General features: G+C 37.1%; 1 protein-coding gene across 19 annotated transcripts in view; it reads right to left on the bottom strand.

The window, feature by feature from the left end:
• EIF4G3 (eukaryotic translation initiation factor 4 gamma 3) overlaps positions 1 to 27,356 on the bottom strand; it is a 316,517-nt gene that overhangs the window by 134,738 nt on the left and 154,423 nt on the right. For 14 of the 19 annotated variants that reach the window (XM_049617900.1, XM_049617884.1, XM_049617888.1 and 11 more), the window contains 5 exons: positions 23,016 to 23,111; positions 21,499 to 21,612; positions 17,872 to 17,904; positions 6,150 to 6,329; positions 5,449 to 5,563 (listed from right to left, as the gene is read on the bottom strand). In XM_049617900.1, coding sequence (XP_049473857.1) covers positions 5,449 to 5,563; positions 6,150 to 6,329; positions 17,872 to 17,904; positions 21,499 to 21,612; positions 23,016 to 23,045 — 472 coding nt within the window. In that variant the 5' untranslated portion in view covers positions 23,046 to 23,111. Of the gene's footprint in view, positions 1 to 5,448; positions 5,564 to 6,149; positions 6,330 to 10,215; positions 14,610 to 17,871; positions 17,905 to 21,498; positions 21,613 to 23,015; positions 23,112 to 27,356 lie in introns of those variants that run through there. The other 5 variants (XM_049617887.1, XM_049617893.1, XM_049617891.1 and 2 more) reach the window with 4 other exon arrangements.

Below are 27,356 nucleotides of genomic sequence, written 5' to 3'. Positions count from 1 at the left end.
CTACAAATACCTAGCATGTCACCTTCTTTTTTTTTGTTCTTTTTTAATTTTTAAGTTTATTTATTTATTTTGACAGGGAGAGAAAGAGCACGAGCAGGGGAGTGGCAGAAAGAGAGGGAGAGAGACAGAATCTGAGGCAGGCTCCACACCAGTGGGGAGCCCAATGTGGGGCTTGAACTCACAAACCACCAAGATAATGACCTAAGCCGAAACCAAGAGTCAGAGGCTTAACTGACTGAGCCACCAAGGTGCCCTTGTCTTTTTTCTTTTTTTTTAAGTTTATTTATTTTGAGAGAGAACGTGTGTGTGAGCGAGTGGCAGAGAGAGAGGGAAAGAGAGAAAATCCTAAGCAGATCTGCACTGTCAGTGTGGAGCCCAATGATGTTTGGGCTCATGAACCTTTACATCACGAGAAGCTGAAATCAAGAGTTGGACATCTGACAGACTGAGCCACTATCTAGCCATTACTTTAACCCAGGAGCCCCTACCTAACACACTGTCTTATACACTGCAGGTCTTCCAAAAACCTTTCAAAATTTCCAATTTTCTATAGAAACAAAAATAAACATAGTGGCTAAATATGCAGGTTGGCAAATTAACACCAATTTATCCTGTAATATCCAAGAATAGTAACGTTGGTATACAACCACATCAATAATCAAAATATTAACACTACACAAATACACAATCAAATTCAGCTTAAGATGCCATAAAGTTTCCCACCTCTACGCATCATGGGGAACAATGAACAAATCTCTCAGTTCTCAGAAACTGAATATCATACCCAATCACCATGAAGCTCAGGAAAAAAGTAGAATGAAAATGAAAGGGGGAGGGAGAAATCACATGATAGAGTTTTTAAAAAAAAAAAAAAAAAAAGGAAAAGTATGCTGGTTTGAAGCAAGGGAGAATGGGACCTTTTTACCAGGTAAATTCTCAAACTTTTTTTGATCTTTCTCAGTATCACTGTCACTGCTAACCACACCTCTTTGTTCCCAAACCTAATTTTTTACACCTTGGGCCATCACCCCTAGTGTTGGCCTGGAAATAATTTTAGTCTTCCTGAGGTACTTTCCTGCTATAACAGGCATCGAAATATTTAAGAAAACAGCAATAAGAGAAAACCTGAAAAATGACATTGAGCAAATACTACTCATTAGTTATTTTTCCACAACACTGTAAAAACACTGCAAGAATTAGAATTCTATGATCTTGATTACTGAACTTCATGGCAAGTAAAAATAATCTTTGAGAATCACTGTTTCAAGATTTAAACCCAAGAGAGGAATAAAATGTTAGTACACCAGAATGAACTAAAAGCTAAGGACTAAGAACTAAGAATTCTGAAAAGTAGGCAGGAAGGAATGAGACTAGGATTCGTTCCTCACCAGTTCATCCAGAGGAAGGTCCTCTGCCCTAGAAGATACGACTGTTGTCCTTCAGGACAGAGAATTAGGATCTGATCCCTATACCTGATGCCTTTTATGTTTTTTTTTAAGTTTATTTCTTTCTTTATTTTGAGACTGACAGAGAAAGAGCATGGGTGGAGTAGAGAGTCAGAGAGAATCCCAAGCAGGCTCTGTACTGCCAGCCCAGAGTCCAATGCAGGGCTCAAAACTCATGAACCATGAGATCATGATGTGAGCTGAAACCAAGAGTTGGACATTTAACTGACAGACCCACCCAGGGGCCCCAATTCTTTAAAAATTAAAAAATTGTGTTAGCCACTTCAGTCCACGTGCACACTTTTACATAATTTAAATACACAGGATTTAGATTATTAGCTTTTTTTTTTTTAGTTTATTTATTTTGAGAGAGCAAGAGCTTGAGCAGGGGAGGGGCAGGGAGAGAGAGGAGAGAGAGAATCCCAAGCAGGCTCTGTGCTGACAGCACAGAGGGCACACACAGGGCTCCATCCCACAAACCCTGAAATCATGACCTGAGCTGAAATCAAAAAAGACACTTAACCGACTGAGCCACCCAGGTACTCCTCTAATATTCACTTTTTTTTTTTTTTTTTTTTTTTTCTTTTTTTTTTTTAATTTTTGGGACAGAGAGAGACAGAGCATGAACGGGGGAGGGGCAGAGAGAAAGGGAGACACAGAATCGGAAACAGGCTCCAGGCTCCGAGCCATCAGCCCAGAGCCTGACGCGGGGCTCGAACTCACGGACCGCGAGATCGTGACCTGGCTGAAGTCGGACGCTTAACCGACTGCGCCACCCAGGCGCCCCTAATATTCACTTTTAACCTGAACCCAAGATTAGGGCAAAAGAGGAAAGAGAGTTAAGGGGGAACATCAGGATTAGATGGATCCAAGAGAAGATTCCAAGAAAAGAAAATAGGAAGGAGGATGTTTTTGGCTTCTAGACCATAAGGATACAACAGCTGCCTCAAGGTGGTATAGCTGAAGAACCTATAATCGATGGAAACTACTAGATCAGAGCTTTTAAGTCTGACAGAAAAGCATATTAACTAGTAGTAATCTTTACAACTAAAATATGTGCCCAAATAATGAAGATAATGTAAACTTCCTATGAGAAGACTGGATTATAAATTATGATTCATTCCTAAAATGGAAAACTATGTAGCTTGAAATTCTGTAGATAATAAAATGGAAAGATGCCCAAGAATATATTGTGAGATGGGGGGGGGGGGGGGGGGAGAACCAGGAAGTCTTAGAACATTATAAATTGTGAATGTCCATTTGTATTAAAAATCATTTAAATGTAAGTGAAAAAGTATGTATTGATCTGTTAAATCATTATTTCTTTAGGGAGAGGAGTAGGGAGAAAAATTGGATCTTTCAACTTCATATATTCTATATTATTTGTATTTTTCATCACTAACTTGGTTACTTTCATAACGAAAAATTATTTTAAGACGTTTTTCTCATCTTAAGAAAACTAGGGAAACAGTGCTTTAATCTGGATGACAAATTGCCTACTTAATGGATATTGGATCTGCATAAGAATTTCCCCAGGAAGAAAGAATATCTAACAAAGGGAACAGACATCAACAATAGCTGAGATATAACTGCCCCCAATATCCTGCTTTTTGTGAAAATAAACAAATACGGTCTGTATATAATAGAAATAAAGCCAAATATGTTATAATATTGTATACACAAATCAGCAAAATACTTCCCTACTTATAAACTCATCTATATTGTTTCTATATATACTGTAGTAATATTAAGAGCAATAAAGGGGGCTAGCACATATTTATAATAGAATTTTAATTACATTTTCTGAGTCAAAAAGCCATTTATATTATTTATGAATAAACAGACTAGATTTCATGTATTTTTATTTTTTTTAGAGAGACAGAGAGGGAGGGCACGGGGGGGGAGGGGGGAGGAAGGGGGAAGGGAGAGGGAGAATCCCAAGCAGGCTCCATGCTCAGTGCAGGATCCAACATGGAGTGTGATCCCACCAGTTTGGGATCATGACCTGAGCAAAAATCAACAGGTGGATGCTCAATCAACTGAGCCACCCAGGCACCTCCATACTAGAATTTAGTGAGACATCTTTCAAACTGATTTCATAAATTAGAATATACAGTTGCATTCCCTTTGCAACATGCGATTGAAAGAAAATCCTCTGGATTTTAGCATGTTTACTCTGACAGACAATCTCACCTTATAGTTTTCTTTCCACTTAATAAATTCTAGGTAATATCAACAGTCAATTTTATACTTAAAAATAATTTTAACTAGGACACCTGGGTGCCTCAGTCGGTTGAGCATCTGGCTCTTGATTCCAGCTCAGGTCATGATCTCACGGTTCACGGGATTGAGCCCTCCATCAGGCTCTGAGCTGATGGTGCAGAGCCTGCTTGGGAATCTCTCTCTCCCACTTTCTCTGCCCCTCCTCTGCTTGTGCTCGCTCTCTCTCTCTCTCAAAATAAATACATAAAGATGAAAAAAAAATATTTTATTTATTTTTATGTTTATTAAAAACAATTTTTAATGTTCTATTTATTTTTGAGACAAAGAGACAGAGTGAGAGCGGGGGAGGGGCAGACAGAGAGGGAGACACAGAATCCAAAGCAGGCTCCAGGCTCTGAGCTGTCAGCACAGAGTCCCACACGGGGCTCAAACTCTTAAACCGTGAGATCACGACCTGAGCTGAAGTCAAACACTTAACCGACGGAGCCACCCAGGTGCCCTTAAATAATCTTAACTGGATTTAAATTTGCAGAATAAGTGCCAATACCAAAGCACTGAGGTGGTATGAAAACTACAAGTTCAAATGAAGGTGAAGGAGCAAACTAGGAACACTTCGACAATCCTGGCAACATTCTATGTCAGAGCTGGTGATGCACATGTATTATTTTACTCTAAAACACATACACGGGAGTGTCTGGCTAACTCTGTAGGTAGAGTATACAATTCTTAATCTCAGGGTCATGAGTTCAAGCCCCACATCGGACATGGAGTCTACTTAAAACAAAAATAACACATGTAGGTAGTATGTGTTGTTTTGAAAATATCAAATATTTCTTAGTAAAATTATTTCAATAAAGCTGTGTGTTATATATACATACTTGAGACACTTAATGAAGCTATAAAGTGTATCATTTTAACAGTGTATCATTTTGAAAGTTGTACTCAGTCATCCTACCCCAACAGCCTACTAGTCACTGCTCTAGGTGCTAGGGATATAACAGTGAACAAAACAACAAAATTCCTTGCCTTTGTGGATAGTACATGCTAGTAGGAAAACATTAACAAAGGCTTTGATAAATGGTGATAAATGATTGGACAAAAAGAAATCACAGAAGGGAGATAAGGTATAGCTGCCCCTTGAACAATGCACAGGTAAGGGGCACTCTCGGCTCCCTTGCATCCAGGCCAATGTCCATGTATAAGTTTGGAATTCTCAAAATTTCATCTAATAGCCTACTGCTGATTAGAAGCCTTACCAATTAATAGTTGATCAACACATATTTTATACATTACATATACTACATGTATACAGTCTTAACAAAAAAGCTGGAAAAAAACATTATTAAGAAAATCATAGAGAAGAAAAAATACATTTATAACACCATACTGTATTTACTGAAAAGAAAATCCATATATAAGTGAGTCCATGCAGTCCAAACCCGTACTGTTCCATGGTCAATTGTATGTTTATTCTACCAGCAAAAATCCAGTAAAAATCCAGGTAATGATGATTTGGTTTCAGATATCAGAACCTTGAGACATGGGTTCTTTCCAATTACCAGCTCTTTCAGAAGATGCCGTTAACTAAATATATTTCTGTAATACTCTTTCCTGGTAAGCCATTCTCTAAAAGGCTTTCAGGTCAGAACTGTTTGCAACATTTTATTTAAAAATTCCTTACACCACTAAACCTCACTGCCTAAACTGATTAGCAAAACAACAAAATGAAATAAAACACAACAAAGTAGCAGAACTTGCTCAATATTTCATACATACTTACCATAAGCATTGGGGAAGTCCCCAGGTCCTGGTCCAGGATAAAAAGGCCCTGGCCCTGGTGGCTGAACTGGATATTGTTGTGGGGGCCCAACATACGGAGGGCCACTATGACGGTACTAGAAAAAAGAAATTAAAGACATTTATAAATAATATGAAGGTAGCTTACTATAAAAAAACAAAGCTGTGTGTATGTGTATATAAGAGAATTACTTAAATAAAATGAAAACACTTGGTTAAATACATTAAAAAATGTTTGCTTGCCATCAAGATGCAGTGAGGATGGAGAGACAGATATGCATTAGGTAAAACCATACAGCAAATCAGTGCACAGACCGACTCAGCTCACTGTAAAATTATTTCAGGCTGGTAGCTTTCAACGAAATTGAATGATATCACAGGAACAGCATTAATTACTGAGTCTATTTTAGAGAAGTTGGATGTGAGGAAGGGATGGGGGAAAGCCAGGAGATAAAAATAATTCCTCTAACAGCTTAGAAAAACTTAAGTAAAGAGATGTAGAAATGTCTCCTTACAATATTATGGAAAATGACAAAATGGCGAGACTTCTAACCAACAAGAAAGTTCACATATATATTACTAAAAAAACCACTGTTATCACCCACCCTACCTGCTTCCTCTGATGAGAATGTGAGTAAATCCCCACTCTACTGCTGGACCACACAGACCTGAGAGATACTTTACCTGTGGGATACAGTACTGAGGGCCCTGGGGCACTGGGTACGGCATGGGCAGATGGTTAACCATCATGATGTGCTGATTGGCCTGATACACTGCAGTGGGTGTCTGTGCACCAGGACGAATGGAAGGACTGCTGTTCGGGATGGTAGCTCTAGGAGGCTGTATCTGAGGCCTCTGAAAAAACTGAGGAGGGGAAAAACAAATATTTATATATATATATTTTACAAAGGGAAATATGTAAATTTTACTATCTTGAGCTTTCTCCTTTTTTCCACTAATAAAAAGGTTATCAACTTTAATTGAAAATACAATGTACATGAAAAGAGACAAACTGTCTATGGCTGGGATCAAAAAACATATCCTACACTAGGCACACTAAGTCAAGTTTTGATCAATGCTGTCCCACGTATGAAAACAGGGCGGTCTCACTTTTAAAATGAAGTCTCAGCTAATTTAAACTAAAAATTCTATACCATAATTATTAATTTTAAAATCTGTGATAAAATGTAACAAAAGCTTGTCTCTCTAAAACTCGTTCTACTATATAAAAGTACTGATTATTTCACTAAGAGTAGGTGGCTCATAATCAACTTATTAAAAATTAAAAGCAGTCACCTAAAAACAACCATTCAAGTAATTTATAAAATATTTAGAAGAACAAGAAATCAACCTGGATATAAATATTTTCATCTCAGTCAAGTTAAATTAAAACTACCTATAGGGTGATGGGAATGGCCTTCCTTTCCTAAAAAGTGGCGACCCATATTAAATCGAATCCAATTTTACTTTCTTGAATAGTTTGCAAGAGAAGTGACAAATCTAGACAGACTTAAGAATGGTCTGGAAGGAAGAGAACTCAAATGTATCAAATAGCAGCCAGTACCTGTGGTCATTTATGGTTCTCACTGCAGGCTTACAAGCCTTGAAACAATATACCAATTGTAAATTCCCACCATAAATGCATGTATAATCATCAGCAACAATCAACTGTAATTGTCTCACTGTAATAATAATAAGGGAATAGAGCAATAAAGAGGCCATGCAGAACCAGTAGTTGTTACCTGGATGGGTCTGAATCCTCCCTTCAATTATGAAGCAAGAAAGCAGCAGGAAACAGAAAGAAAGCCAATGGAAAAGCTTATAGATCAGTAGGAAGGGGTAGGACATAGCATGCAGCTCAACAAAAATATCTTTGTATTTAGTAATAACAGGAAAAGAAGGAAGATTAGAAAATCAGAATGACAATTCTCCACTTGAGAATTCAAGGACACATGGAATTGAAGAATCAAATCATATTTAATTGAAAATAAATAAATCCAGTGGCAAAAATATTCTAGTAGTAGCCACAAGTTATAACAGCTTGAGAGGATATGTCTACTTATTAGCACAAGTACAGTTGGGACTACTGATTCTTACTATTGGCTCTACAGACACCCATTATGTAATTTGGCATTAGTTATTCAGCTTCTCTATGATCCACTCTCCATTCTTAATGGAGAAAAGAGGTAATAATAAAAGTGCCATTCATTATTTTAAAGTTTACAGGGGCGCCTGGGTGGCTCAGTTGGTTAAGCATCCGACTCTTGTTGATTTCATGGTTCATGAGATCGAGCCCCTCATTGGTCTGCATGCTGACAGCAAAGAGCCTGCTTGGGATTCTCTTTCTTTCCCTCTCTCTCTGCCCCTCCCTGACTCACTCACTCTCTCAAAATAAATTAATTTAAAAAAAAGTTTACAAAAGTCCTAAGAAATAACTAGGCTTTTCAAAATTTATCAGACCCTTCAGGACAGAAACCTCTCCACTACCACAGTATATAAGAGGCCACTTAAAGCTTTAAAATGGGGAAATAGAAAACTATTCTTAAAATGTGGTCTAGCTCCAAAATCTCCTGAGTTGTTTCATATTCCAGACATGAGTATTTCTACTGGCCCAAATAAAGGCAAGGATGAGCTTTGACCTGTGGGCCCACTCTGGTCACATCCTGTCTTACTCTTCTTAAGCATCAAGCTCCCCAAATGTGATAGAAGAAATAACTTTTCATCCTGTGCTCAATCGGAAGAATTAGGATCCAGCGCCCAAGGCTCATCCCCATTTGGCCTTCATAACCCAGGACAAAGAAAGCCCTAAAGAGATTAAGTCACAGAAAAACAACAGACAGTACAGCAGGAGAATGGAGTGAATGAGGGAGGCCATAGAGAGTAGCTGATGGAGATGAAAAGAAAGTACAAGAAGCAAAGTTGGTAATACAGGAACCTGGGCTGGGGCCACACCAACAGCAATAGTCTTCTAGTTATTTCCACCGACACAGTTTTGGTAACAGACGCAAGAATTTCTGTTGACTTCAACCAAGAACACTGAACTAGTAAGCTTTCCACCCTAGACTTCACTTCTCTGAATTACACAGCAGGTAAAATCTATTACTCATCAATGTATGTGAGCTATAAACATATTGTAGGAATGAACTTAAGCATTTTTATAACTTGGTTAATGTATTGGGAGCCACAGAACTATTACAGGTCTCAAGGAGAGAATAGTCATTCCTCTGCTCAACTAATTGAGCATTACTAGATATTAGATATAGTAGACAGAAATCTTACTCCTGTAAGATCCTTTTCCACCAACTCTAGAGGGCAGCCAAGATAAGGACAGTATCAAACAGAACAGGTGATGATCTACTGTGGTTATATTATCATCAAATTCTGTCAAAGTATTTACTGCCTGAAGAGACACAATGCTATTAAGCTGTATAGAACAAGAAAAGCAGATATGGTCAGGGTTTCCCCACAATTCTAACAGTTTACTATATGCGAGTCCTTTTCTTGGCACTCTTTTCCAACTCCTCTGCTGGGGTTTTTAACCAGTCTGTTTACAGTAACTGCGATTACAGCTGATTCAAGGAGGATTCGGAACAGCAGTAAGACTATCTTCTTCAGTGGTTTAAAAAAGGAAACGATATTACTGCTAATATTACTGCTAATATTAACGTGCAGCTGAACTCAATAAAACACAAAATTTGTGGTTATGTAGACATGCTTTTTTTAATACACTAAGATTTCAGCTTTGAAGCAATGTAGAAAAATGTATTCATATATGCACACCAAATAAGAGTGGAGATTTATATAGCACTTACTACCTACCAGCAACCACTCAAAACCTTTGACATATATATTAACTTATTCTCACAACACACCTCTAAGGCAGGTACTATTATCACTCCCATTAGATATAAGGGAAAATTGAGGGACTGGAGATCAAGTACCTTACTAAAGGTCTCCTATCCGTAATTTAAACACAGTCAGGTTTAGGTCTCTAACTTTAATTGTTACACACTCCACTTCTCACGAACTGGAAGACCCCTCATATTTTCCAACAACTGTCAGTCAGAAGACATTTTTTCAAAGGCTGCAGGGATGTGTTGAGACCTTTATCCAATGCACTAAGGGGTGCAAATCCCTCAACCAGAACTGATTCCTGGCAAGAAAAATGCTCCATCGGTTACTTCACAAATTCATGCTTATTCTTCAGGAAAACAAATTTCTTCTACCTATAAGATTTCTAATTCTCTATCTCCCTTAAAGTAACTGGTACCTGTTCATATGCTTTTACATGCTTGGTACAACCAACATTTAACAGACCTACTTTTACTCAATCTCACTGCACTAAGATTTTTACAGGGACAGGCGATCTGGAGCTTATTTTTCCCCTTTAAGAAGTTCCTTCCGACCCTCCTTCCCTCGCTCCCCACTCCCGCAGCATGTGTGTGCAGACACACACAAGATTCTAGTATCAATAGAACTAGAAAAGGTGTAATGGCTGGAAAAACAAAGATATAAAAAGAGATGAATTCTCTTTTTTGCACTCTCTCCTAGCCATTCAACTGTGAATTTAGATTATGATTTAATAGTGGGACAGGAAATTTAAAATCTGTGGGTGGGCATGGCAGAAAACCACAGGTTATGAAAAAGAAGGTGTAAGTGTGAATGGGCCTTCCCAAACTGCTTGCAATGCTTCAGAATCCCTTTGCCTGTCTAATGAGTGATGAAGAATCATTAAAAGAATCAAACTCACCTGGACGTGAGGACAGTACAGGCCATTTAATCTAACCACATACCTACAGTTTAAATCTCTTATATGAAATGGCCTTGAGGTTATGAAACTTGAGCAACCCAAGACACAGTTCCATTTCATTGTTAAATGGAGTTCTGACACAGCAGAGGTCTTCCCTTCTACTGGCTCCAAAGTTCTCTCTCTGTCATCTACCCTCTGGTCCAATAATTATTCCTAAAATCACATCAACGTCAAATCCTTCTACCATGGAAGTGACCAATCTCTAAAGTTATCTGAAGACAGCCATCACTGCCAACTTTCACACCGTCTACTTTTTGTTCAAAGCCAATCATTACCCTCCACGTTCTATCCCTTGAACCAAGATTCTGAATTCCCTCTTCAGGTTTCTCTCAATAGGTTTCCACTGCTCCAAGTCTGACTAAACAGAGAACCAAACACAACTATCCAGGTGGCGTCTTCCCAGAACATACCTGGCTTCACTCAATATATGTATCTGTTGCTAAATGAAAGAGAAACATCTCTCTCTGATTCTGGCTGACTACATTTCTACTAATAAAACCAAGAACAACAGAAGACCTTCTGTCAACCACATTTTACTACTGACTGGTACTGAGTTACATACAATCTTTTAAAAACCCTTCAGTCTTCTTTACATATATCCTAAAAATAAGTCATGCTCTTCACTTTTGTATGTACTTATAAAGAGGCGTTCTTGTACAGGAACATACAAGGGAATCTTGCATATTGTTCTTTTGAAAATTTATCTGGCAAATTTAGGGATGCCTGGGTGGCTCAACTGGTTGAGCATCCAACTTCGGCTCAGGTCATGATCTCACAGTTGGTGAGTATGAGCCCCACATCAGGTTCTGTGCTCCCGGCTCAGAGTCTGGAGCCTGCTTTGGTTCTGTGTCTCCCTCCCTCTCTGCTCCTACCCCACTTGCACTTTGTCTCTCTCTCTCTCAAAAATAAATAAACATAAAAATTTTTTTAAAAATTAAAAATTTAACTGGCAAATTTCAACCCATCATTTCAGACTGTAGAGATACTTCTAGAGTCTGAATATATCATGCAATGTCAAAACCACATAAGCATCAGCAAATTTGACAGGCATATCATTTAACCAAGTCACTGATGAAAATGCTGAAAAAGACTAGGTTAAGAAGGGAGGAATTGTGTATAACACAAGTATCTCCAAATTGGATTTCAATCTGGGTTAAAAGTCTTTTATCTTTCAACTGTCTACTAATACACCAAGAGGATGGCAAAGAAAAGCATCAGCCCTCATTTGAGGTAGTACTTTGGGAAGCTCCAAAGGGCTAAGGCACATTTAAAAGAGAGGCTAAATTTAGAGTACTTGTGATAGCAGACTTCCACTGAAACATTCTAGAAGCCAGAGGAAAAATGTTACCTCTTAGAAAATCCTTCTACAGATGTGATAATGATATCATTACCAAAAGTTTCCTGGACACATTAGTAATAATTGTTTTTTGAAGATGCTGGTAATTATATCACTTCTCATGAATTCCCCTTTCTAAAATCATCAAAAGACAAGGGGATCTCTAAAATCTACATAATACCTCGAAGTTCTCATGGGGCGCCTGGGTGGCTCAGTTAGTTAAGCATCCGACTCTTGCCTCAGGTCTTGATCTCACGGTTCGAGGGTTCCGTGCTGACAGAGCGGAGTCTGGTTGGGATTCTCTCTCTCCCTCTTTCTCTGCCCCTGCCCTCTGTGTGCATGTTCTCTCTCTCTCTCTTTCTCTCTAAATAAACAAACAAACAAACTTAAAAGAAAAAAAAAGTTCTTTGGTGGTGCCTGGGTGGCTCAGTCAGCTAACTGTCTGGCTCTTGGTTTTGGCTCAGGTCATGATCTCACGGTTCGGGAGTTTGAGCTCCAAGTCGGGCTCCACGTTGACAGTGTAGAACCTGCTTGGGATTCTGTCTCTGTCTCTCTCCCTGTTCTTTCTCTCAAAACAAATATATAAACTTAAAAAAAGAGAAAGAAAAAAAGTCACAGATTTCCATATATCATAAAAAAGTTTTAAAAAGAAGTTCTCTGAAAACTACCTATTCATTTTTAGCAACTAGAAAAATCATATTCAATCACATTAGTTCCCACGCGGGAAAAAAAACTACTGAATACTAACTTGCAAAAGCAATAAAAACCGTATCGAAAATATGCTTCTGAAACACCTAGCTTTCTGCAATTTATTGTTCAGCCTCCTGGAAGAACAGTAAGATTTGCAATTATGAGTTTTCTAGGTTAATATCTTCAAAAATTCTGAAGTACTCTGGAGAAAATAACAGTGCTATGATTTTCTGGCAAGTTACAAAAGGACAAGCAGTAAAGAGTCCACATAATGGGATATCACTCAAGTATCAACCAGAGATTCTACTGACTGACAATAATTTATAATGAAGGCTATTACATTCTAAATTCTTTGTGTATCTTCCCTGCATGTGGCCAGTATCACATACTTCAACATTTCATTAAGAATTAGAAGATGTAAACCCTAGAGCTGAGTTTTCCAATACAATAGCCACTAGCCATATTTGATTACTTAAATTAACATTAAATTAAAAATTCAGTTCAACTGCATTGCACAGTTCAAGTGCTCAATAGCCACATGTGGCTAGTAGCTACTATAGTGAACAGTACAGACACAGAACGTTTTCACCATCACAGAAAGTTCTATTAGAAAAGTACTGCCCTAGAGGATTACGTCAGATGGCAGACAAAAAAAAAAACACAAAACCCTAAGGATTCTGTCAGGAACAGAAGGTGTTCTGTCTGATCATAATGTAGAGTCTGGGAAAGGAACATCCTTGTAGAACACTCTACTCATAGGTAAAAATAGGCTGAGAAAAGGGAGAAGAAAGGCAGGCTGTCTTATTGCTAAAGAAAACTGACATTTACCAAGGATCTATTATGTGCAAGGGATTGTGACAGGCAGGCACTGGGATGCTCACAACACCCTTAGGAAATAGGTGCTATTGTTGTAATACTTCAATACTTTATCATTTATGAGCACGTTTTATCATTTCTCAGATAAGAAATCTGATGCTCAAAGTTATTTTGCAGTAAAGCTAAGATTCCCCGTTATGCCAACTTCTAACCTATATTTTCTTTACTATCTCTGCTGTAACCTTACAAGGCTTTTGTGAGTATGGCACCAGATAAAATTGCCCATGACTGACTTAAACTCTGAAAAATCTAAGCACTGGTCATAAGACTGCATAAATGCTTGATCTGATTTCTAAGTAATATCCATTAAACTCTGATATGCCAGGTCTGGCCCCAGAGGCAAGCCCTAAGCCTTCATTTATTTTACTTTGCAACTTTAAGAAACTGCCTAGAGCAATACAAGTATTTCTCTACCAGAAACTAAGACTTCAAATATATAGCACAACTTTGAATACAAAAACCTTTAAGGGTCATAATGGAAAAAAACACAACACAACAACAACATAAGCCAGCTGTTTTCTTTTAATCTTTTAGCAACAAGAACAGAACTACAACAGGAAAACACACACACAGTTTCAATGCTGGCCACCAGGTAACATATTTCCTTGATGCCCAATACCATTATGTTTTATGAAGCTTTTATTTGTTTATACTAACTCCAATTGCTCTGAATATGGCATATTCTCCAACACTTGTGAATACTATGTGAACTAAAATCATTTATCGACACACCGCAGAATATTTTTTGTTTTATGAACACTCTTAAATACCAATTTCCTGGTCTTTCTCAAAATGCAAAGACTACTCAGCCGTAGTATAAAACCAACACTTGATCTCTGTTGTGAAACCCAAAAGTAAAATAAGGACAGGAACACAAGTAACTTCAAACCACAACTACACAAATTTCAGCTACCAAACATGAAAATAACACAAGTCCGAATCTACATTATACCAAGTGACTTGTTTTACTTATGAGTGTACGTTCTGTTCTGTTCTTTCAGTTTCTAATTACCTTGGGATTTTCAAACACCAGAGTAAAAATAGTTGACATATTTCTCAAGCCAAGGGTGTTCGCATATAAAATTACTTAGTACTTCTTTTACCCTTGAAGAAAACTGTTATTCTAATCTAAAGCTGTCTTCAGACTGCAGAATGCCAAAAAGAAAAGAACATCCTAATTAACCTGAAGAATTTCTGCAAAAGCCAAAAACTAATGATACTGGAAGAAGACATGGCTGACATAATTCTAACTAGAGCATGGTATCCCTGACTAGAAGGACTAAATAAGAACACTGGCTGGCCACACATAAACATATTCTAAATAAAAGTAGTCCCAAGAAATACATTCTGTAACAGTTTCTTGGCTCTATTAAACTAAAAAGATTTGCTATCCAAAATCTTACATGCTTCATTTCAATTCAGGTACTTCACTTTACAAAGAAGAAAAAAAAAATATATATATAGATATATATAGATATATATATATCTATATATATCTATATATATATATCCTAGATTACTAGCCTGGACAATCATGTTTTCTTTTCACAAGCAATTACCCGTAACTAGCTTATCGAAACAACAGTACTTATTTTCTTCATAATGTTCAGAGAAACAATTGTTACTAAGCATTCACAAAAAGTTATGTATTTACTGTTGGACTTTAGAAACAGCAATCATAGGAACATCATCCAGCATCAATCAAATTATTTTCTGAAAAAAGATCAAAGCATGAAAGGATATGTGATCAGAAAGGGAGCCACTGATGAACAATGCAATGCGATAAAGGAAAAGTGAGAAACATATTCACTAATTCTAACTCTCAATTTAATGCTTTCTGGTCAAAGGAAACCACCATAACTGAAAAAAACCATTTGTGCCTTCAATTCACAACAAACCAAAACTAATATAGGACACAGATGTTTTCCCTTTAAAAACGTATTCTCTGTAAACCACTCGATGTTTTTCACTGTACTGATTTCACTATACAAGTCTCTACATACGGTTTTGTCTTATGAGCATCTCCTCTATGAACCTCTAACTGATGTTAGATCTGAGGAGATCATTTTAAATACCGACTTCAGCCAGTGATTCTCAAATGAGAAACAGTATCACCTCCACTGGGGTTATTTGGAAATGTATGAAGGTGTTTTTGTTTCGTTTTTTAATTGTCACTGGGGGAATCCTACTGGCACTTAGAGCCCTAAGGTTGCCAAATGAACTGCAATTTACAGGGAAGTTTTTCATAACTGGTGATCCCACCCAAAATGCCAATATCTATTCCACAGTGAAACAAACCAAACTAGTCTGTACATCTATGGACACAGAAGAGCAAACTCTTTCTAACATGCTCTATGCCGTTAATACTGGTTCAGCCAGCGCCTGCTCAGCAGTCGTCACTTCAACACCAAGCCCCTCCCTCCTCTAGTTCTCCAAGGTCACTCATTACTGCTACTGCCTCAACCAAAGTCACATTATTTCCTTACTTAATTCTCTGTGGTGTAATGAAAAAATTCTAACTGGTATTTAGAAAGAGGGGAATGCCAGAGTAAAAACACCCAGATACCTAAAGTTTTTGTATCCAAAAGCAATGCTCTGTATTTATGCTGCATCTCAAGAATCTATCTTTAAGAACTAGTGTCAGGAAGTCATTATCTTCCTTGTGGATGAATAAGTAATAAGTATACACACATACATGATTCCAGTTTTTTTAATGGTTAAAACATGCCATAATTTCACAAGTATCATCCTATAGCTAGATAAAGGACCAATCTGCCAATACTTTTTTGAGTGAGTCCTATTACACATGAAAAATGATTTTAGAACTGAAATCAACCTCTTGTCACAAGACTCCTTAAAGTTTTCCTTGGTTTTTGAAATGGAAGAACGACAAAGCATATCATAAGACTTTAGGCTCTCAGACGAGATTTCAGAAGACAGATTTTCCCAAAAAAGACTATTTGTAAAGGCTTAAATACAACATCCCCATTTGAGGACCATCACTATTGAATAGAAATAATAGAAACATTTAGCCTTATATGAAGGAGTTCAAAACTGTTTTTACTTAAACAACAGTTTCTTTCTACTCTACTTCTTGAACAGAGATATCCCAGATTTTTCTGTTAGTGGTCTTACTGGATTGATCCCTGACTAAAATTTAAGCCTGACCTCTATGGTCCTCGACTACACATTTTTAAAATTAATAATCAATCTTTTTAACTTAAGAGATTATCTTTTTTTTTTAATTATTAGTAATCTTACCCCATATATTCTTGGTATGTGCTAAACATTGCTCATCAGTTTACTTGCACTCCCTCGTTTACTCTTCCTATCAGTCCTAAGATGGGTATTAATACAGTGCCCCTTTCACAAACGAGAAAACAAAGGCTGAGAGCAGTGAATAACTTACCCCAAACCACTCAGTTAATAAAGAAGAGTCAAACCTAGGTCTAGTTGACACGAAATTCCAAGCTCTTCAAGTACTTTAACAATACTGTCTGTTGATACTAAAAACTACCCGAGTTTTATTTCTTCATCTAATCCAAAGAACTGCCGTCCATTTCATACAATCACCTCTGAGTTCTCCTGCAAAGTGTCTTTGGAATCTCAGATTTTGCTTGGCTTTTACATCCTCTAACTTGGAAAGACTGTATTTTGAGAAACAGAGCCTGGTATTAAATCACGGGTAGACAAAGAAATCCTTTAATGAAACAATGTCCATTTACTCAGTAGTAAGAATTCTAACTATGATAACACAGGTAAACACTGGTAACTTTTCTCTTGCTTTATCAAACCATATTCTATTGCATAATAATATTAAAAACAGCTACCACTTATTGACTGTTTACTTTGTGTCAGATGCCTTAGGAATCTTATCTCTAATGTAAAGGGTATTTATCCCCATTTTACATAGGAGGGAACTGAGGCTCAGAAAAAGATCTGGTTAAAACAGCTGGTTACATGATAATATGGTGGTAATAAGAACCCAGATCTGTACAACTCTAAAGTCTATGCCCTTTCTACTATAGCAGAAGAAAACGTTTCAGAACACTCTATCAAAAACTACTCGGAGGGAAAAGCCCTGTAAAAGTCTTTTTCTCCCCAAACCACCTCCTCTAGTATATTCCTGCTAAATAAATTAGTGTTAGTGGATACATTTTTGGATATTAATTTAAACAATCACTTCATTTAAAAGAACCAACAGGCTAAGGATAATTCTCTATGCAGCAAATGAATATATATTATTGTTAACTGGATATTAGATTTCAGTTAGCAACTGAGAGTAAGTGGTTTTAGAAATACTAATGCTATTTTATACACATCAATACAAGTTACATCAGAATGTTAACAGAAAACCCTTAGAATGTTGCCTGTTCCACTCAGTTAAATGTAAACAGTCCAGATACCCACAAAATCTGGGGGGGGGGGGTTTAATTTATCAAAAAAATGTCAGGGTTCTCTACATTCAGAGCAATTATTTTGAGGGGAAAAAACTCCCATAAACAGAAGGGAATGGGTCTGTTAGCACAGAGTGCTGTGAGGTTAGTGAAGGATGAGAAGAGGACCCCACGAGGCTGCAGCTCCTGGAGAGAGCAGCGGAGCGGCCCCTGGAACGGCAGCATTCTCAGAGTCAGCAGCTACTGGCACCCCCGCCTAGTATTACGGGTGATAGTGAAGGGGCAAGGGTACAGTACCTGATGATGGGCAGGTCGAGGCCCCGCTGCAAACTGAGAAAAGGAGGGAAAACAAACACAAAAGGAAAGGCACAAAGAGTCAGAAACACCACAACAAAAACCAAAATGTCACACAATATGCCAAAAGAAAAAAACCCACGAAAAAAAAAAAACAACACAAACAGTCAAAGCTTTGCTGCAGGACAGTGACAGACAGGTACTAAGATTCAACAGGTTAACACCACTACCAGGTATAGTTTGTCATTTATCAGCTGGGAGAGAAACAGCTAAGCTGTTAGGCACGTAAGGGTATCCTTCTGATAGGAATAATTAAAAGCAACAACAACAACAAAAAAAACCCTAAAATAAAAAGAAAGTCTGAAATACTAAGTGGTTATATTAAGACAAACATGAAAAAGTCAAGTATGCTTATGCAATTGATATAGCTGGAGGAAATGAGAAAAGCTTTTATATTACAAGAAATAGCCAGGAGGTAATTAAAATGTCCAACAGGAAATAAAGAATGTTAAAGGACTGATTTCAAATTTACTTAAGTTTAATGGGGTATCTCATACATGAAATGGAAATTTCAGTATCTTCCTTTATTTCTTAAAAAAAAATTCATTTATATATCTATAAATATATAAACATATTTATAATATATAAATATGTATTTAAATATATAAATAACTATATATATATTTAAATACAATTAACTAGTAAAGTTTAGTATCAGGCATACCAAAGCAAACAGCTGGTAAAGAATATCACTCTCCAACATGATTAATCAAAGTGGTACTATTATCAGCTCAAGAAGAAAAAAGAGTGAAAGAAGTCAAATCTCTCAATCACTGTTTATACACAACAGCACAACACTGTACATATGCACCTACTGCTATCTGATACTGAGAATAAAAACAAAACAGAATATAACTCCTTAGCTAAATACAGTGCTTGAAAGCAGATAATATATATTCCAACACCTAATTTCCCTAACTTAGAATGAAAGAAAAAGGTCTTCCACCCATAAAATTTTACATACTAAACCTCTAAGATCAAATAACTCTTCATCAGAGCATTAACTTTCCTTCCAATGTGATTTTACTAAAAAGGACAGAGAAAACTTTTCAGGACATAGTGTCTGGACTGGCTACTAATGCATTAACTATCTAAATAATAAATATTAACCACCCTCTTTAGTAGTGAAAACAAAGTATTTACAAAGTGGTTTTGAAAAGCAAACCACACAAGGCTTTACTTTAATACATTTAAGGACCTAAAATCTACGTCTTCAATTATTTTCTTTCCTAGACTAGAGCCATCCTTCTGTCGACTCATCACTACAGGTGAATCAGACTAAAGATTAACTAGGAAACAATCCCTCAGACTCAGAATTCAAATTATGTGCAAAAGATTTGGAATTATTTCCCCAACTGCCATTATTTCACGTAAATAATTTTCAACTACGTGCAGTGGAGCACATACCACAGAGTAGGAGATGGCTGAAGACTGCTCTACCAAGAATTCACCCTGGAGACTAAAACACCACCTATTATTCAAGTAATGAAATGTGTTTTAAACACATTTTGAAGTTATTCAGCATAACTTAATGAGTTCTTGATGACCTACATGATTAGACTGTGTTAGGTCAGCCATTATATTTGTGAATTATTGTAAAATCGTTTTTCAGAATGATGACAATGGCAGCTATACTCTTCTTGCAGAACATTTTCTCTTCACAGAAACCGAGGTCTTCTATTTTCAGTTTTCCAATTATGAAAAGAAAGCAGATCATACCTCTACTATGGACATCAAGTTTCAAGAATAGGCAATACCACCCATGTGGTATGAAAGTAGGGGGGGGGGGTGGAAGTGAGATGTTTCTTCATGACACTTTTGAAGAAAATGGGAAAGAAGGGCCATGTTAAAAAATTAACCTGAGTACAGCAGTACCTGTCTTATCACTGTTCCACAGAAAGATCCCATTTCTAAGGCTCTAAAATAAAAGTTGCAACTTCATGTATTTGGAAGGTCCAGTCAAAAGATAACTTTCTATGAACAAGAGGAGTACCTTATAAAATTACACATATACTTCAAAAAAACAAAAAAACAAAACAAAAACAAAACAAAACAAAAAAAACAACCAACACAAGTTAGTGGGAAAGTACCCTAGTCTATTTTGCACTAGTCACCATTGGCTATTGAGTTTTTCATTTGGAATGACAATAGTCTTAGTCCTGTGGGTAACTGTAAGCAACAGAACAAACTGTAGTCGCTGCTGGCTCATATTAAAAATAGACACATTCATTTCTTTTTTTTTTTTTTTTCCTCTTACGAGGGGTCTTTAAGATGGTGAGGACTGTAGATATTAAAGAAAGCAGCTTTCTGTGAACTTGGATCCAATGTTAATGCCACCCACCCACCCACCCACCCACTCACTCACTCACTCACTCTTCTGTGCACAGTTGGCAACAGGGCATGGCCAACATAACACTGATGTATCTTTGGCACTTAGCACTACAGAACAGAAAAATAACCAGTGGATACAGGTTACTGAAAAAAACAAACTGTTACCCCTCTTCCAATTAGGCATTTAATAGCTTCACTATTTTAGAGGCTATTTAAAAATAAACTATTGTTTAAAGAGTTCCAGTACAACCAGAAAACGGGACAGATAGGTAACTAATCAGTACGTTTTTGCTTTTAAACAAGAGTTTCAACAATATGAATTTAGCTAAGATACCAGGCATCAAATAGAAATATGGACAAAAAGATAACCTGAAAGAGGGCAGGGGCCACTTGAAGCCACTTGGATTGCAAAGGCAGCTGTCCAGGGAAGAACAGAATAGCCTAAACTGTGCAATTGCCAATGGCCCATTAATGCAGAAATAGAATGGAGTAAGCTTTAGCTGCTCTACAAAGCCATGGAAAGGGTCCCTTCCTTAGTGCAACAGCTTACCTCTCCTCACCAGTTGGGATAGCTGTGGGATGGATGAGACTAGACTATGGCAACTTGGGATGTAAAAAGAAAATGCAATCCTGCCAAATTCCATATCCCATCTTCACCCTCCCAGCACCAACACAAATGAAATAAAGAAAACTGGACCCAAAACAACAAGCAAGAGTAGTCTTGGGTTTGCTAGTCTTGCACTTGTTTTGGGATATGTAATGGAATGTTATGTGTGTGGTTTTTAGTAATGGGGGTGGTAATGGTCACTAGCAGAGCAGATGGCAAAAATTGCATAGAGGATAGTATCTGAAGAGTTTATGACCACAGAAAAATGGCTGACAACTACAGACAATTTCCTCTTTGATATTCAATTATAAAATGGAAAGAGGGAAAAAGAAGCGTTGAAATTTATCTTTTAAAATCAAATTTATCTGAAAGGGATATCCCTCTTTGAGTTTAAAATAAAGAAACATCTAAACCCCAAATTACTCCTGTCTAATTCCCAATCAAGAAGACCCACCCAATTTGTTATTCTTTTCCCCACTATGCTTGGCAGAAACTGCCATGCTAGGTTAGACTTTCAGAGAAGAAGCCATCAGAGCATTTCTGTTCATCAGCCAATAAATGGATGTGGTCAAAAATAATGAGTGCCAGAGGCACCACTGCCTGCAAGAAGTACAGTTTGTTATATTGCTTACAATGCAGTATTTTATCCAGCCTCTTCCAGCCAAGGACCTGTAAACGGGAGTCTGTTCCAAAACCTTCCTCCTCTTCCAGTTGTCTGTGCAATGTATTGGCACTGTTCTGCTGGGCTGTCAAAAAAACTGGTTTAGAGATGCAGCTCTTCAGTCAGGTTTTGCGCCAGTTCTAACCATGTAAATTTTTTTTCTTTCAATAATTATAAATGGGGGTGGGGGTGGGGGTGAACAGGGCCATAGAATTCTTTGCAATAAGAGCTTACCATAATGTCCCATGTTTAATGACTATAAGCAGGGCCTATCTAAAATTAACCTGGTGAGATCTCAGGCCCACTCCAAGTAGTAAAGTATGCACATCCCCAAACCGCTCTCTGAACACAACTTGCATCAGACATCTTGTTGATCATTTCAGCAAAAAAAGAGACAAGCAAACAGGCAACTAGGACCAAAGTCCCACCTCTTTAGAATGGTTCTTCCACCCTCTGGGGAGAACCAGGATCTAAGAACAGGTATTGGAGAAGAGGACAACAGGGAAAAGGAAGACAGAAAGAGGGTAAGAAAGAGATTATATTTTGGTGCAGCCTATGATCTCTAGTTCGTTGAGCAATCTTTCATACATTTCAACATTTCTCAGTTCATGCATAAAACCAAATGAATAGAAGCCAATGCAATGAAATACTCCAGTACTACAGGCAAAAAAAAGCAGGGGTGGGGAACCAAAAGAAGATACCTGTATTCTGAGGAAAACACAGAGCTGAGATACAAGTAGGGATGTGAGATACAATGTGAGATGTTACAGAAGCACCTTCTGGCAAAATCTAATCATGCAGGGCAGGAAACGACGTTCTAAGGAATGGACAGCTGAAGCCACTATATACTTTTGTGAAACAGAAGGATGAACCTTGAATAAATTCTCAGGCTTTGCAATATTTATTGCAATCCTTGTAAAGGATGAGCAAAGAGGATGATAGCATTTTAATTTGTATGACAATTTATTTACCATCTGAAAAAACAAATACACCACTGGTGTATGTCATGCATATGTCCAAACTGTCAAATGATTAGAACTGACCTAGTGACACTGATTTAGAACTATTACTTCCCAAACCACCAGAATTTGCGTCTAATTAATGAAATTTAATTTACTTCTAAAATCACTGTGCTTTACTCTCTTTCTGAATTTTCAACAGTATAACAAATTAAGAGCTGAAATGAAGTGAACTTGAATGCAACCAGATTTTTTTTAATATCATGCCACAGGAAAGTAAAAGAAGATATAAAGCTCCATTTCTTCTTTTTCTTAATTTAAATTATTCCTTTTATTAAAGGTCTGAAAATGCAATGCTAACCGATAATAGTAATATTATGATGATAATGATTAATAATAATAATAAAATAAATTGGCTTTGGAACAAATATCTAAAAATGAGAAAAAAAATTAGCCAAAGGAACCCAAGCTATTAAAAACACAAACTTAGATGGAAAATATTATCTAGAACAAGCTTCTGCTTACTTACCGGAGAACGGGTTTGAGGTTGTGAATTCATTGTCTGAGGGGCTTGAGGGTATACCAACGTGGTTGGACCTGCATTCTGTCCAGAGGGATATGGGGTCTGTCAAAAAATGGCAGTAACAATATCATATTTTGAATATATATGGCATGGTAACTCAAATTATTAAAAAGAAATTGACAGATGTATTCATTAGTGTGGTTTCTATCTGTACCACAATATGGAGCAATTCACGATCAGAGCAGCATCTGCGACAGGTTACCTAAAACCTGATAAGGAGACATCTGCAAACCAATGACTAGGTACAATTATTTGATAACTGAAATACAAAGAGCGCTCACTATCAATTCATCTATTTCTGAAATGGACAGATCATGCCACAAACAAAATCAAACATGGCTGAAAGAAATTGTTACTGCTGTGATGAGCTTTCCAAAGTACCCACCCCACGAGCAAAGAAAACCATTGAGGAAGACATCCCAGAACAAATCAGCAGTTCACGAGGTTAACGGTTATGTTATGTTATTGCTGTTCTCTTCCACTGCTTACACCTTAATCCTTTTATAGGACCTTTTTTTAATTTTTACATAAAAATCTACAGAAAGTTGGAAAAAAGCGTGACTTAAGTGGTTATATCTACTAACTTACCACAAGTCTTCTGAAAAAGGAATATAAACTTTTTATTATAAACCCATGTTAAATGCTACAGACTAATATTCTACATGCTACTGACTTCAGAAAAAAACAATACGTGTAACATGTTTAAAATGAAATACTAGCAAAAGCAATGGACACAGGACCTGAATTCTAATACTAAGAACTGCCACTTACTTGGGCAAGTAACTCACCTCTCCTATGAATGTAAAAAGAAATAACACACCTACCTCATAAGGAAGTTGCTAAGATTAAATGAGGTAACGTCACTTTTACTATATGGTCATTCATGTGTTATCACCATGGTGCCAATTTTACACGTGAAATCAAGGATCAGAAAATTCTAGTGTTGGGGTGCCTGGGTGGCTCAGTTGGTTAAGCATCCAACTCTTGATTTCAATTCAGGTCATGATCCTAGGGTCATAGGATCGAGCCCCATATCATACTCTTTGCTGACAGCATGGAGCCTGTTTGGGATTCTCTCTCTTTCTGCCCCTCCCCTCTTCATATGTACTCTCTCTCAAAATAAAAGAAATAAACTCTAAAAAAAAAAAAAAAAAAAAAGAAAGAAAGAAAAAAAGAAATTTCGAGTGTGTTATCCAAGGTAAATAAGTAAATGATACCTCCAGAAAGTATTCTAACTTTGCTTTAAAAGACAATTCTACAATTTTTGGCATCTGCTGACCTTTTAGTGAAAGTTTAGCTGGGATTAACAATTTAAAGCAACTGGCTGAAGGGCCCCTCCCTGGCTGGCTATATCAGTGGAGCATGTGTCTCTTGATCTCAGAGTCATGAGATCAAGCCCCACGTTAGGGAGTAGAGATCATATAAAAAAATAAAATCTTTGAAAAGTTCATCATAACTTTCAAATAATGAAAACGCAATAACATCAATGGGAAAAAAAAAACAATTTTTTACTGGATGAAGAGGATAGTTTGCAATCTTCCAATATGGTAACCTAATTATACCCATCTCTATAACTGACATTAAGGTTCCAGATCAGGTCAATTTCCCTTTTCACTATAGTTCTACTCAGTCTGGCCACAAATTGAAAATTATGACTGCGAGTATCTCACATCTATCAAATAGGTGATAACTGCATCAGATATGACCCAAGAGTTATCCATGGTTTCTCATCAAAGATAATTTTTAGCACCGTTTCAAACACTAAGTTTACATATGTACGTTTCATACTCAAACTCTGGAAGGCTGGAGTAAATTTAACGTAAAGTTAACGTAAAGTTAACTTACGTAAAATTTAACGTAAAGTTAAATTTAAAGTTAACTTTCTAATTCAAGTTTACAGTTTCAATTTAAGAATGGTGAATGGATTTCTTACTAACTCTGGCTGCACTCAAATTTGAAAACTATTTCATCGAGTTCAATTACAACATTTGGATACAGTTGTAAAATACAACATCAATTTCATTCTTTATCAAATTAAAGAAAGTGACCAACTGTTAAGAAATTCATATTCTCAGTGGCAAGGCTTATTGGTTTTAGGGAATCTTGACACTTTATTCTCAACAGTTGGTGTTGGTTGAAGCATAAGCTTCAGACTATCAAGATTCTAAATACACCATTGAGATGTAGGACTTATAAAAACATAAAGAAATGTCCTCTCCTTCTATACTTCAAAAAGTTGGGTGAGAATTTCATCCTCTCACAGCTAGAGTACTACAGAAAGGAAGAACAGCCCATTTTCCTTTCCACAGAGGATGCTGAAAATTTGCATCCTGGCCATTTTTGACCTTATTCAAAATTTTCACAAATATCTTCAACACTGGAGCCATCTAAGACAACACACCTACAATTAACTGAAAAAGCAGCATGTGAATTACCATTCAGGCACAAGTTCTTTCATTCGTTAATAGCACCACTCCTGGCAACACAAATTGCTGGTTCCCTGTCAATACTGGGATTGTATCATTGCTCTTAAAATGATTATTAATAAAAGAATTTCTTTTCCTTTAGCTTGAAATTGCTCTTTTAAACAGACAAACACATAATCAAGTTCTTCTTCTACTCAAATTGTATGTACGCCAAGAGCAGATTCATATTCTACAAATTTTCATGTAAATGCAAAGCACACATAACATCTGATGAAGCCACACACAGAAGTGATTCCTCTTTCACTATGTCCGCCATTGTGCCGTTAGCTGTATGTGATTTTACCAGAGGCACTGATAAAGGAAGTTTGGCAATTGCTCACTTGGCTTTCTCTCAGAGGGTTATTTCACTCTTTATGCCTGGTTTTACAAATTTCCTAGGAATGATATACCTAACTTGTACCTGGTGCTGCTGTGAAGGGCGCAGCTGTGAAAGCTGCTGCTGTGCTTTTTATCGCTTTTCTGCATTTCTAATGACACAATTCAACAAGTTTACTGATCAAGTCATTCTGGGATAACCTGTTTCATTTACTACTATACTTTCTTGAAAAATAACACAAATATTTGAATAGGAACATTCTATAAACAAGTTTCATGACATCAAATGAAGAGAGAACTCAGGACAGATCAGTGAAATATCATTTCAGTGGTTGTCACTGGTTTTTCATCTCCTTTCTCTTGTAATACCTTCAAAGGTATCACAAAGACTTACTTCTCCAAGGATATATACATGAATAATTTATATTGAAGCTGCTATCAGTTCACTGTCCAAGTTTACTTGCATTCTCATTTTCATTACTTTTATGTTTCTTCTTTTTTTATTCTTTAATGTTATTTATTTGCTTACTTGCTTATTTTTTGAGAGAGAGATAGAGTGAGTGGGGAGAGGGCAGAGAGAGGGAGGCACAGAATGGGAAGCAGGCTCCAGGCTCTGTGCTGTCAGCCACAGAGCCTGATGCAGGGCCCGAACTCAAGAGCCAGGAGATCATGACCTGAGCTGAAGTCAGCTGGGCATCCGACTGAGCCACCCAGGCACCCCTTCATTACTTTTATGTTTCAATGAACACTGATCCCTTTATATTAACTTAGGGAAATAAGAACACAACAGAAACAACTAGCAAAAGATGTTAACTGTTAACAGAATGCCAGTAAAGACAAGCCAATCAAAATAGTCTTTGTGCCTCAAACATAACCTTTAAGATCATAATAACTATTTAAGAAACAGTGATGTGGATAATTAAAGATAAAAATCTGAGAGTAAATTCCATTACAAGACAGGACACACTAACACAGCATCATAGGATCAGATGTGATCATTTTTAAAATATAAGTATGTAAAAAACTAACAAGGATTTTTAATTTTTGCCACATACGGCAATGAACTTAAGCCAAGGAAAAGAATTAAAACAGAAAACATTTATAGCTCTTACTATGTTTTAGGCACTATTCTGAGCACTTTACATATAACTCTGAGATGAAAGGTTATTCCTCCTAAGACTCCTCCTTCACCTGAAACAAATTCTGACATAAAGCCTAATAAATTCAATACTGTGCATGTGTGTGTGTGCACATGTAAATCTGATTGAAAAAGTTGCCACAACCTTCCAAAGGGCTATTAGATAATACCAAATTTTATTTAAAATTTTCTTTAATTTTAGAGATAGAACGCAAGTGGGATACAGGGCAGAAGGAGAGAGAGAGATGGAGAGGGAGAGAGAGAGAGAGAGAGAGAGAGAGAGAGAGAGAGGAGAAGGAGAGAGAGGGAGAGGGAGAGGGAGAGGGAGAGGGAGAGGGAGAGGGAGAG

Source organism: Panthera uncia, assembly GCF_023721935.1.
Source record: "Panthera uncia isolate 11264 chromosome C1 unlocalized genomic scaffold, Puncia_PCG_1.0 HiC_scaffold_4, whole genome shotgun sequence".
NCBI classification, from domain to species: Eukaryota; Metazoa; Chordata; class Mammalia; order Carnivora; family Felidae; genus Panthera; species Panthera uncia.
This window is presented reverse-complemented; position numbering and strand designations above follow the sequence as displayed.